The 12,844-nt window shown below is 38.4% G+C and overlaps 2 protein-coding genes across 3 annotated transcripts; one reads left to right on the forward strand and one right to left on the reverse strand.

The window, feature by feature from the left end:
- The first annotated feature begins 844 nt into the window (after positions 1 to 844).
- On the forward strand, positions 845 to 8,875 carry LOC147237331 (putative histone deacetylase 1-B). Of its 2 annotated transcripts, none has more exons than XM_086147381.1 (14): positions 845 to 991; positions 1,653 to 1,765; positions 1,856 to 1,973; positions 2,063 to 2,137; positions 2,255 to 2,393; positions 2,523 to 2,664; positions 2,736 to 2,828; positions 2,928 to 3,036; positions 3,140 to 3,280; positions 3,551 to 3,659; positions 3,866 to 3,996; positions 4,951 to 5,103; positions 7,487 to 7,538; positions 7,632 to 8,133. In XM_086147381.1, exons 1-14 carry the CDS (start codon positions 943 to 945, stop codon positions 7,657 to 7,659), a joined length of 1,452 nt encoding a protein of 483 aa, XP_086003507.1. In that variant the 5' UTR covers positions 845 to 942; the 3' UTR covers positions 7,660 to 8,133. The 2 variants fall into 2 exon arrangements, with proteins under 2 accessions (XP_086003507.1, XP_086003500.1); XM_086147374.1 differs by having other exon boundaries at positions 846 to 991; positions 4,951 to 5,121; positions 7,632 to 8,875.
- Positions 8,767 to 12,844, reverse strand: tmem54a (transmembrane protein 54a). The gene is made up of 6 exons (XM_086147394.1): positions 12,618 to 12,844; positions 11,000 to 11,196; positions 10,708 to 10,767; positions 9,986 to 10,180; positions 9,746 to 9,883; positions 8,767 to 9,124 (listed from the first exon to the last, which is right to left on the reverse strand). Exons 1-6 carry the CDS (start codon positions 12,628 to 12,630, stop codon positions 8,990 to 8,992), a joined length of 738 nt encoding a protein of 245 aa, XP_086003520.1. The 5' UTR covers positions 12,631 to 12,844; the 3' UTR covers positions 8,767 to 8,989.

Consider the following 12,844-nt stretch of genomic DNA (forward strand, 5'->3'; position numbering starts at 1 on the left):
CTGTCACATATATAATAAATGGGATAGGGGCACGTGGTAGATGAACATCAAATTGCTCCAAAAGGTATGGACCAACAGCTTGCATGACACCATACTGCCATACGAGCTGACTGCCAAGGAATCAAAAAAATGTCAAATTGATGTATTTTGTTTTATGTAGAACTAAAATGTATTACATTGTCTGCTCCAGCGTAGTGTTAGCATTATTTTCGACTGATATCGACCTACCTAAAATACTGTTAAGCAAAGATAGACTCGAAATATACATCATCAATGACAGAAAAGACATCTTCCTGCAGAAACAGTACTCTGAACATCAAAAATAACTACTTGTTAATAGAATAGAATAGAATAGAATAGAATAGAATAGAATAGAATAGAATAGAATAGTCCTTGCAGAGGACAAGTGAACATTGAACAAAACTTTTCAGCTTTGTAAAATGCTAAAAAGCAGTAAAAAGTAATGTGCATAGGTACTGTATATGAAGTATCAATTACTTATAAGGGTTATTCAATTGTTATTGGGCAAAAAACATACAAGGCAGAAAATGTTCAGCTTAAAATTGTTTCAATATTGTCATCATTTCATTATTAATATTATTAAATGGTGACCATAGGTGATTTCCCATTATAATTGAACAGCTTTTCATTGTTAACCAGTAATGATGATACAATAGGGTTATCTTTAAGAAATGCGGTATTGCAATAAGCTTTTCATCCGGGCTAGGCACGAGGCATTGCACAGTGCTCTACATACAAAGGACTCACGTGAAACCTCTTCGACTACCGTAACACGGCACAAAACATGTGATGGTCTTTGAATTACCGCCTCCTGGCGGAACCAGCTTTCATTGCATTCCATCGATCGGTCACGATACAAACCGTCAGCCTCCCGTAGCTGTTGTCTCGCGGCGTGAAGAAGGCTAACCATTAAGGACCAAAATGGCGCTCAGTCAAGGAACAAAGAAAAAAGTTTGTTACTACTATGATGGTGAGTACTATAATGCAGGTGCATTTTGGATAGCGGTCTTATTGATGTTTAATTTCCCCTCACGTGAGTAAACGAAGATTGGAACTTTTTATCTTACCACTTGCTACTCCTGCATGTTAGCTCCCATAGCTAAGTTAGCTGGAGTTGCAGACGGCATTCATCATCTCGTACCTTGCAGCTAAGACCAGACCGAAGAATGAAGAAACTCGATTGCAATTTGCTCCGCTTTTATATATGTATTTTAAATTGATCTTGGGTGTTTAGATTTTTGTCCGATGGTTTTTCACCATCAAACGGTCTTAGCTTGCGAGCTAATAATGGCGATGAGTCGTTCATTGACAATACCATTGACGTAAACATCAAGGCAACGTAAAACTGGCTCATCTAGCCACTTCAGCAGGCAGTTCAACAAGATTTAAAGGAAATATATCGCTGTGTTCAGGGATCCCGCTCTTTTACTCGAGGCAGCTTGGTAAAAATATATTAATCCTGTTTAAAGGGTTACAATTATAGGTTCAACTCTTGTGCGAAACTGTTGATTTAATTTTGCATCAAACTGTTATGAACAAGACAAACAGTGTAGTACCATTTTGTGTTCACCTAAGATTCAACCTATAAATTAAGTTAAAATTGATAACTAAATATGCTTATGTACTTTTAGGTGACGTTGGAAATTACTACTATGGTCAGGGCCACCCCATGAAGCCCCACCGAATCCGGATGACACACAACTTGCTGCTCAACTATGGACTCTACAGAAAGATGGAGATATATGTGAGAATTGCATTAACTGTTAAGTGAATTTTTTAGACTTGTGTAGTTGTGTTTGCCTGCCTCAGGAACCATTTTTCCTCTCCGTCTTAGCGCCCTCACAAGGCCAGCGGTGAGGAAATGACCAAGTATCACAGTGATGATTACATCAAGTTTCTGCGTTCCATCAGACCAGACAACATGTCAGAGTACAGCAAACAAATGCAGAGATGTACGTTTTATCAAATGATCTGTGTATCTGAAGTATAATCTGCATCCTTTGCACAGTAATATATATATGTTTTTGCCATTGCTTTCCAGTTAATGTTGGGGAGGATTGCCCTGTGTTTGATGGTTTATTTGAGTTCTGCCAGCTATCTGGAGGGGGTTCTGTTGGTAAGTTTTATCTTTTGAATACTGCTGTGATAGATCCCCTTATGTCAGGTAGTGTTCATCATTTCCCTTGTTCAGTATTAACAGATGAGTATTTTTTGCCTTTTCTTTGTTCCCCAGCTGGTGCTGTGAAGTTGAACAAACAGCAGACTGACATCGCTATCAATTGGGCTGGAGGCCTGCATCATGCTAAGAAGTCGGAAGCCTCTGGCTTTTGTTATGTCAATGACATTGTGCTTGCAATTCTGGAGTTGCTGAAGTGAGTAGACAAGTCCTATAGTCTCAAGTGTGCTATGCAGGTCCAGTTTATTTCCCATGTATGTGTTTATGAAGTACTAATTAAGTGCAATAAAAAGACCAGATTTTAAAAGTACTTTGCTTTCTCCAGATATCACCAGAGAGTTCTCTACATTGATATCGATATCCATCATGGAGATGGTGTGGAGGAGGCCTTCTACACCACAGACCGTGTCATGACTGTTTCCTTCCACAAATATGGAGAGTACTTCCCTGGTACTGGTGACCTGAGAGTAAGTTTTTGACAAATAAAGATTACTTAAGTCATAAAATAGTGGTTTGACACTTGTTACCATCTCTGAAGGATATTGGCGCAGGAAAAGGGAAATATTACGCCGTAAACTACCCGCTGAGGGATGGGATCGACGATGAGTCGTATGAAGCCATATTCAAACCGGTAAGTAAAGGCAAACTTGTTTGCTGTTGATTTTTGGTACAAGAGAGATTCCTTCATATACAGAAAAATTCAAGGGAGTGGATACTGCTGTTTGTCTAGATCATGGCTAAGGTCATGGAGATGTACCAGCCCAGTGCAGTCGTATTGCAGTGTGGAGCAGATTCTCTCTCAGGAGACAGGCTTGGCTGCTTTAACCTCACCATTAAAGGTATGTGGAATAACATGTCCCTCCTAGTGAAGCTAAAAGCAAAGACTACATTGAATAAAGAATTTATTCCAGATTGTAAAAGATTGTTTATGCTGTTCCTCAGGCCATGCCAAGTGTGTGGAGTACATGAAAAGCTTCAATCTCCCTCTACTAATGCTGGGTGGAGGAGGCTACACTATTCGTAATGTGGCACGCTGCTGGACCTATGAGACTGCTGTAGCTCTTGATACTTCCATCCCTAATGGTGCGTCTTGCTGCACATGTACTGAAATTTGCATTTACCTGTGGTGCAAATATGTTTCAAGTATTAGGTTAGAAATAAGAGCAGAGCTAATTAAAACATTGATTTATTGGTCGCCATGTTCTGAGATCATCAAGCAAGATTTAAATTCAATGATTTTAGCCTTTTTTGAAAATATTACTCCCGGAAGTCTTCTTCGTGTATGTAGTCATATTGTTATTCACATATTGTTGTTATTGTGGTTAAAATTTACATTTCAACTTGACTTTCTAGAGCTCCCATACAATGACTACTTCGAATACTTTGGCCCGGACTTCAAGTTGCACATCAGTCCCTCCAACATGACCAACCAGAATACTAACGACTACCTGGAGAAGATCAAGTATGTTGCATAACCTACATCTCAAATGAGTTTGGGTCTATTATTTTGCTTTCATGGCAGGTCTGGAATTCTTTGGTATTTGCCCGAGCTTGCATGATGCTTGCAGGAAACAGCGGGCCTGCTCATGTTGTTTACATTGCCAATCTTATGTGTATGTTGTCATTGCAATGGTCATTGTGTAAGCATGTTTATGTCCTGGCCTCCAGGCAACGTTTGTTCGAGAACCTTCGTATGCTGCCACATGCTCCTGGAGTACAGATGCAGGCCATCCCAGAAGATGCTGTACAGGAAGACAGTGGAGACGAGGAGGAGGATGACCCCAACAAACGCATCTCTAGTAAGAAGATCTCAGTCAAAAACTACATCAGGATAAATAAATCACCTCAGGTTTAGGTCAGTTTATTATTGTTTCCAGTTATAAAATTAACTGGACACAACTTTCTAGTTACCATGAAACAATGTCTAAAGAGAAATTGAGCATTTTAAACTCAGTATTTGCTAATTTTCAGTTTTTGGGTATTAATCAATTCCCTAGTTAAAGAAATCATAACAACTCACAATACAGAATAATCTGATTGAGACCGATGGTGGAAATTCCTTGATATCTCCTGGTTAAGATAGCCATTCTTAAATGGTTCTGACCAAGAGCACATTGGAATGGGTTTATTAAATTGGCACCTCGAGGTTGAGCCTGCAAATTTAAAATTCTAAAAATGAATGCATACCTTGAATTTCAGATTGTTTGTGATTTGGTTTTCTTCTCCCTTGATCACTTTATTACCATGTCCAAAAACCATGTCACTCTGGATCAATTGGTGTTTACGAGACTTATATGATGTAAAGGTCTAAATAAGAACCAATTTTATATAACGTTGACCTGATAGCTGAGAATAGAGGGAATTTAAAGCACATAGCTCCCTTTGGTACTTGTTAATTTATTGCATTGAGAAATAGCAAAACTTCAAATGTAGCCCTTTAATTGCATGGTTTGGATAGTTTCATTTTTCAGTTGTTTTACGCGGAAATAAATCAGTTTCGTTATTTAAAATCACAACATATAACAACTTCCATGCCCACCGTGTGTGAGTGACTGAATATAAATTTATCTTCCACCCTCAGAATGTATGTTAATACATCTCTGAAAATGTATGTCATCATCAACCAAACTATATACATAACATTTTGGCAAGAAATTTTTAAAAGAGTGATCACAAGAAAAGCTCACATTTTGTTAACTCCTTCATATCAGTTTCTTATTCTAATGCATTGCTTTGTCCTGTGAATCTAACAGTCCGTGCCCATGACAAGAGGATAGTTTGTGAGGAGGAATTCTCTGACTCTGAGGATGAAGGTGAGGGAGGCCGCAGAAACACAGCCAGCTTCAAGAAAGCCAAGCGAGCTAAAACTGAGGGAGAGAAAGAGGGTGAAGAAAAGGAGAAGAAAGGTGAGGAGGAAACAAAAGGTATTTATTCTTTTTCATTTATTCTCATCACACTCTACATCATGTAATAGAATAAAGCACTGTTTGGTTATCACTGGCTTTCCATGGCATGATGATTGCAACATTAAACTAGGTTCCTTTTCATGCATTAGTCTGGACCCATTCATCGATCAGTATTAGCCTGTCTAACATTGTTCAAGTTTCTTCAACAGATAATTCTTAGTTTAGTTAGGTCACATGATAAATGTCACCTTAACCAGACATATGTGGGCTATTTTTTACAATATCAGCAGTAACACTTTCAGAAATGTAGTGTCAATTGTTTAAAGATCATTTAAATTTTGATCTAGTACCATTTCTGACATTTGCCACACATCTGCAACACATAAGTCTTCTGTGGGCAAAGCTTGGATAATTGTAGGTTAACAGTGCAATGCTTGTGTTCCTAGTTAGCAAATCTTTGTTTGTAAAATGAAGAATAACACCATATTGTGATACAAATATTGCATGACTGCCCTCAGAGGCCTTAAAATAGCTCTTAATTTATGGATTGACTAAGGCTTGCACTAGATAGCCATATGGTTGCCATTGAAGTGCTAAAACAACCTTTTACAATTTTTTTATGACTTTTTTTATGGACTTTTATGAATATATGGTGACCTAATAGTGATAAAACTGGAAACTGAATCATGTTAGTAAGCTGAATCGTAGCTTTCTTTGTTATGCATGAATACATAGATCAAATAAAAAATTAAATAGATAATATATAAAAGTGACTGAAATTAGTAACTTTTGAATTATCCTGGCACTTAATGTCAGTTGCTTGGCTAAAGGTAAAACACAAAGAGCTCCTAAGGGACTTATCAGTTCATTTCAAGCTGTGTATTGTGCAGCAAATGAAAGGCTCTGTATTCTCACATTGAACCACCCTGACCATGTACAAACAAGAGAGCTCAACATTCAGGACATCTTTCAAGTCCTCAAAAAGTAGGCCAACACAGTGCTATAAGTCAACCCAAATTTTTGCATGTATGTGTCAGGGACTTGGTCCCAATTATACAGTGAAGAGAACAAGTATTTGACACACTGCTGATTTTTCAGCTTCTCCCACTTGAAAAGCATGCAGAGGTCTGTAATTTTTATCATAGATACTCTTCAACTGTGATTGACGGAAATTAAAACAAAAATCCAGTAAAACACATTGTATGATTTTTAAGTAATTAATTTGCATTTCATTGCATGACATAAGTATTTGATATATCAGAAAAACAGAACTTAATATTTGGTACTGAAACCTTTGTTGGCAATTACAGGGATCAGATGTTTCCTGTAGTTCTTGACCAGGTTTGCAAACACAGCAGCAGCCCACTCCTCCATACAGATCTTCTCCAGATCCATTTGGTTTCTGGGCAGTCGTTGGGCAATATAACTTTTCAGCTCCCTCCAAAAGATTTTGTCTTGGGTTCAGGTCTGCAGTCTGGCTAGGCCACCCCAGGACTTTGAGATGCTTCCTACGGAGCAACTCCTGAGTTGCCCTGATTGTGTGTTGCGGGTTGTTGTCATGCTGGAAGATGATGTTTCCACCTCCATGCTTCATGGTTGGGATGGTGTTCTTGGGGTTGTTCTCATCCTTCTTCTTCTTCCAAACACAGCGAATGGAGTTTAGACCAAAAAGCTCTATTTTGGTCTCATCAGACCACATGACCTTCTTCCATTCCTCCTCTGGATAATCCAGATGGATTCAGGTCTGGAGACTGGCTAGGCCACTCCAGGACCTTGAGATGTGTCTTATGCAGTCACTCATTTGTTGCCCTGTCTGTGTGTTTCGGGTCATTGTCATGCTAGAAGACCCAGCCATGACCCATCTTCAAGCCTCACGCTGAGGGAAGGAGGTTGTTGGCCGAGATCTTGCAATACATTGCCCAATCTATTCTCCCCTCAATATTGTGTAGTCGTCCTGTCCCCTTTTGCAGAAACGCATCCTCAAAGAATGATGTTTCCACCACCATGAGTACAACCACCTTAGGGTTGTACTCCTCCTTCTTCTTCCTCCAAACACGATGAGTGTAGTTGAGATGAAAAAGCTCTATTTTTGTCTTATCAGACCACATGACCTTCTTCCATTCCTCCTCTGGATCATTCAGATAGTCATTGGCAAGGTTCAGATGGCCCTGGACATTTCTGGTTTTAGCATGGGGGCCTTGCATGCGCTGCAGGATGTTAATTACTTATCTATATATATAATTACTAATATATATCTATGTAATATAATACTATAAATATATAAACACACACATATATGCATGTATAGTATATGCCTATGTGTTTATATATATATATGTGTGTGTGTGTGTATATATATGTATTTATATCCTTTTTTCAACAGAAGTGAAAGAAGAAGAAAAGGCACCAGAAGAGGAGAAAATGGATACGTCAAAGTGAGAAAACATTGTCAATTTTCATTGATCTTGTTCAGAATGTCTCTGAACCAGAGTATTAGTTAATGCCTTGTTTACTTTGTATTCCTTTAGGCCAAAAGAGGAGTCCAAGACACCTTAAGGTCATCAGCACTCGATAACAGCAATACATCTGATCAGAGCTTTTTGTTTTTTGTTTCGTTTTTTTTGGTTTGTTTTTTAGGGGAAGGGAGGGTAACACACGGTGGGGAAAAAAGACTATGCCGTTATGATACTGTACCCTACAAAATGGGACACGGATCTAGTGTTTTTTAGGAAACCTTTACAATATTACTGTTATTAACTAAAGTCTGATCAAGTGTTTGGGAGTATTGATTAGTATGCTTTCTCATTTCTGTCCTGTTTTTTTGTTGTTTTTTTTCTTATTTTTTAAAGCTTTTCCTTTGTGAGGCAAATGTGTAAAAAAATTGCCCAGCACATGTTTGTTTTTATATATCTGATGGATTTAATTTATTCATAGATATTTTTGGCTACACTGTATTGTCTCAGTCCTACTTTCGTCCTGTGCCTTTTGAGTATGTATTTGAAGCATGTTTGTAAAATAGACCCTTTTCTGTAATAGATTTGTGTCAGTTGTCTTGTCTCCTAACATCATCAAGAATTGTAAAGAATGTCGTTAACAGAGTAATACTTTGAGGGCACTGTGTGAAGAGGGTAGGTTTCTATACTTTGAAAGTAATAATGTAGTACGCATACTCCTTCCTAAGAATATTGGCGTTCATCTCGTCATAGGATTGTAGATAAAAGTTCATCTTCTCAAACTGAGGACACCTGATCTCCACGAATACCTGGAAATATAATTTGAATCGGACATGCTGGTATCTTCCCCTCAACCAAGTAAGACAGCTTTCTATGAATATCTGTAGCTTTCAATTAATTTTTCCACTATTTACAGTTCTATGTTTCAATTCCTACCTGGTGTTTAAAGTATGAACAATGCAATCATTGTTTTAGGGAATTCAAAATATTAACTATCACTACTTTAATGGCGATGAGTATTCATTGGTTAGGAGAAGGATATTTTGTAAGATCAGTGTGTGTGTGTGTGTGTATGGGTCTCGAGCTTGGTATTTCCGTATTATTGAAAAAGGCTACATCTTCATACATTAAATGTTCTTATAATAATTATAAAATGTTGAATGAAATCATTGACATGATTAAAATGAAAAATCAAGTAAGAGGGTAGACATGAGTGTCACTACTGTAATATCAAAACAATATCAACACACAAGAAATTCCAACCATTCAAACAAAGCAATCGTAATGGTCACATGAAAATAAAATACTTGATATGCAAAGTCCTATAAATTTCTTGTTTTGATAATTCAAATGTAATAGTCAATGCTAGGAATTCAAAGGCGCTGCTTTGTTATGCAGCTGAGCCCAGCATTCTGAAATCAGTCTCGTTAGGTTCATAGCCAGTCACTCTGTTGGACGACAGCATCTCCTCCCAACAAGTCATCCTGCTCTGCTGCATTGGCTTCAGTCTCTGACTCTGGCTTGGCTGTAGGGGATTCAGGGATTTTGCCAGCCCTCTGGATACGCACCTGAAACAAGGTAAAAGGATAATTCCAGCCTCTGTTAGCCAAGCGCCTCTAGTTCACTTTTCTGTGACAAGTGAACTCGACATTACACTAGACATTTTATTTTGAATCAATTTATCTTTACATTAAGATAAATCAGGATGGCAAGACTGATAATTTGAAAGGGGAAGAAAAGTGGAGAGGTAAAGTACAAAAAAGCATTTGAAACACGTTTGGCTTTGCATAGAAAAGGTCTTCGAAACTTGTCAGATTGTGCAGTGGCATTATATTCCACTAGGTGGCAGGTTGGACATATTGACTGATCAGGCTGATATACAATAACCATAGTTTCAGTTTCTCTTTCCAGTAGAAGCACACACCAATGTGTTATTGGGGCTAGAGATTTAATTTTTGTCATTCATCAGCCCTGACAGACATCCCCACCCATCATCAGGATTATAGGCAACCTTTAAATAGGATAGCCAAATGCTACAAGAATATCCCAATATTAAAGATTACTCATTACATAAATGCAATATTTGCTTTGTTAGCCTTTCTTGCACAAAATCTCCAGCAACAGTTTCAAAAATGTTACGATATTCTAAATATATGGCGTGCTACAGTTAAACAGAAGAGGAAGCTTACCCTCCTTGCACGTGTCGGTCTCTTCCTGCATGGACACAAGTACAGAAAAGAAGTGCAGGCAGCAAAGCAGCGGAAGGAGAATACTGTTTCCACCACAGACATCAGGACCAGCGGCACCCACAGAATAATTGTAGTGCTCTTGTTGACAAACAAAAAGATGACATGATGACATAAGATGACATAACCTGGTTGGCCTGAACACCTCAGCAGCAGCTGACTGGGAATCCATAATGAACTTACATAGATCCGGGTGGGGTCAAACGGACATTCATATGTAATGGTCGAAGAACCAACATTCTCCTCAGTGAAGGTGCAGTGTGTCAGGAGGCTCCTGCCCTTATGAATTACAGCAGTAACCATGGATGCCATCAGACCCAAGGTGGAGGCGATTGCCAAGAGACCCGCCAGAAAGCTAATGACCAACAGGACCCACTGCTTTGAAAATGACATGACATCATGTGTCAGCGATAATGAGAAGTGACTTTTCCCTCAGCAATGTTCATGCGTTATTTATGAAGGCCATTTTGACAGAAATGACTGATTTTTGAACATGTCAATGGATGTGTGCATTTACTTGAGGAAAACCAAATAAAAACATTGGGAAAAAATAATATTTATTTCACTACGCCTCAAAGACTTATAGGGCTATAATTCTTAACATCGCCTACCACTCTGGATGCCCTAAGCTAATGAGGTTAGAAACTATATAAACAGAACAGGAATGAAAATACTCAGAATCCACAAAATGCCCAAGAATATTGAGCAAAATTAAAATGAAAAAAAAGTACTTTCGAAAAAAATGCTTTACTGCAAAGGGATTAGTGTTAAAATGGCTTTTTATTACAATTAGGGTTGAACTGTCCCAATTCTGCAATTTTGTATACTGTATCATCATTTGAAAGTTTACTTAATTTGTGTAAACATCCTCTGGGGTTCTGTGACGAAGAGCATATAGGACTTACCAACAACCTGCTTTTCTTGTTTTTGGCTAGGACAATAGCTATTACCCCACCAATGATTCCCTGAGGAGCACAAAAGACAGGCTCACTATTCTCACTGATCACTTTTAATCCAAAAGGTAAAGAAAAATAGATTAAGAATTCAAAATTAAATTTCTACAGTATAATGTTTCACTAGAGAAGGAATTACATTTTCTCACTTTGGTGTTGCTTATCTTGACCAATACTAAAAATAAGAGTTTAATTTCTAAATGATGCTACTGTACACGCTTTCCTTTATCTGTATTTTACTTACCACAAGACCTGCCACGATTGCGATGACATTAGTTATGGCATACACCATGACACGGGCCGTAGCATGAACATTAATGTGTCTTAACACCGCACCGTGGACCAGAGCACCAAGAAGGAAGTTAACATGGCCAACTAACACCAACCCCAGGCCCATTTTCATCAGGGTTTTGTTGTCCTTGAGGCTGGCACAGCAAACTCCTACAGTAAATACAAATACATTATTGTTACCCTGTTATATGATTGAACCATCAGCCGTAAAACCACTAATCACTGCATACCTTGTATTGTCAGGCACAACAACTATGAAACCTAAATGTATTCAAGTGGGCAGAAACACACAACTTTAGAAATATAGAATTTAGAAATAGCTGTCATATCATACATTTTTTAAATGTCATCTATATAATTTAACCACATTTTCAGACGTTCGGCTCTTCAACTGAAAAAAACACTCGGATGAGAGGTGAAATGTCTTCAAGGGAAGAAATGACGCAAAAAGATTTTGATACAAATTAACCATAACTTGGATGATTGAGAACCTCCATGGATCAGTTCATTTAGTCATTCCACATCTTACATTCCAAGCTTAAGCAGATCTTGGGACATACCAATGCTTAATATCATGATATTGATGTTTTCCTCCTCTTAACATCCCCTCTGACAGACTTTGGTTAAATTTTGATCGGACATATAGTAATACAAAATTGGCATTTATTTCATAGTTTTGGGTTCCCACAACTATTTCATCATTACATCTCTACAATTATCTGTTAGTCCTGCAACAATATTTTTGCAGCTTTAGATGTTTAAATATTGTTGCAGGACTCAGCTGCAAGGCGTTGAAGCTGTGGTGGCAAACTAAGAGTTTCCTTGTTAGTTTGTTTTGATCTACCTTGTGAGAAAAGATTAGAACACCCACAGAAAATGGGAATGTTCCCTCCTTTCATAACTGAACAAAACAAAGGTGAGGTCGTGGTATTCAAACATTCATCTGCCCTGAGGGGTCAGGTAGGGATCACAATCTGCTACCGCCATGTGAGAAGGGGCGAATGTCACTGTGGGCAGTACTGAGGGTTGACATTTTTTTGTTAAACTTTGTATGCATCTGAACAAAGGAACTTAATCTTCTTCACCGTTACAACTTAGTAATGTGGGCTTACTTTGTTTTCACTCATAATATTGTGGGTCTCGCGTTTACTGCGTTTCTACGGTGTATCCTTGAAAATGACTGACGGTAAAATAATATCACTATGAAGAGTGTAATGAATTTATTACGGCGGAAAACTGCTTTAGGGACACTCTTTGCCACAAAATTCACCACAAAGAGGTGTTGCGTTTCTGTCGATCACATGTCAGTGGGGGGTTTGAAACTTTTGATTTGCCCGCCAACTAAAGCTAAACGTTACTATCAAGTTGCAAACCGTTGAACAAAGCCCTTTTCAATACTCGATGCTAGCTGGGTTATTACACTTTCTATCAAGGCTTGAAATGTCATCGCTGTCCGCACATCGGGGATATGTGGGGACGTAAGGTGCGCAGACCACGCCTAGAAACTCCTGTGAACAACAATGGCTTCATATGCTGGTTATTTAGTGAATCACATATAAAAGTTAACTCACCCAGATTGACCATGATGGCTGTTATCTTCTTTTAATTCGCATTACAGTTCAAGCTATATCGAAGTCATTTGTAACCATTTTTTAAAGAAAAATCTCAATCGAAGACGCTCCTTCCATTGGATTCTCTTTTCCTCGTCTCCGGAATGAGAGACACTTCCTCCCACTTACCTGCGGGAAGCTCCGCCCCCTGCACCACTTCCTGTATAAGAAGACGATCAACTACAGTA

This window comes from Fistularia commersonii, chromosome 1 (assembly GCF_037954325.1).
Source record: "Fistularia commersonii isolate RoL2024-O1a breed Wild chromosome 1, RoL_Fcom_v1.0, whole genome shotgun sequence".
In the NCBI taxonomy this organism is placed as follows: Eukaryota; Metazoa; Chordata; class Actinopteri; order Syngnathiformes; family Fistulariidae; genus Fistularia; species Fistularia commersonii.

What these genes read in the sequence shown, in the direction of transcription:
- tmem54a (XM_086147394.1), bottom strand. An exon ending in CAATCGTGGCAGGTCTTGTG is followed by an intron (nt 10,768 to 10,999) that starts GTAAGTAAAATA and finishes TGTGCTCCTCAG; the next exon opens with GGAATCATTGGTGGGGTAAT. An exon ending in TTGACCCCACCCGGATCTAT is followed by an intron (nt 9,884 to 9,985) that starts GTAAGTTCATTA and finishes TTTGTCAACAAG; the next exon opens with AGCACTACAATTATTCTGTG.
- LOC147237331 (XM_086147374.1), top strand. Translation starts at nt 943, where the DNA reads ATGGCGCTCAGTCAAGGAACAAAGAAAAAAGTTTGTTACTACTATGAT. An exon ending in GCAATTCTGGAGTTGCTGAA is followed by an intron (nt 2,394 to 2,522) that starts GTGAGTAGACAA and finishes TGCTTTCTCCAG; the next exon opens with ATATCACCAGAGAGTTCTCT. An exon ending in GAGAAAATGGATACGTCAAA is followed by an intron (nt 7,539 to 7,631) that starts GTGAGAAAACAT and finishes GTATTCCTTTAG; the next exon opens with GCCAAAAGAGGAGTCCAAGA.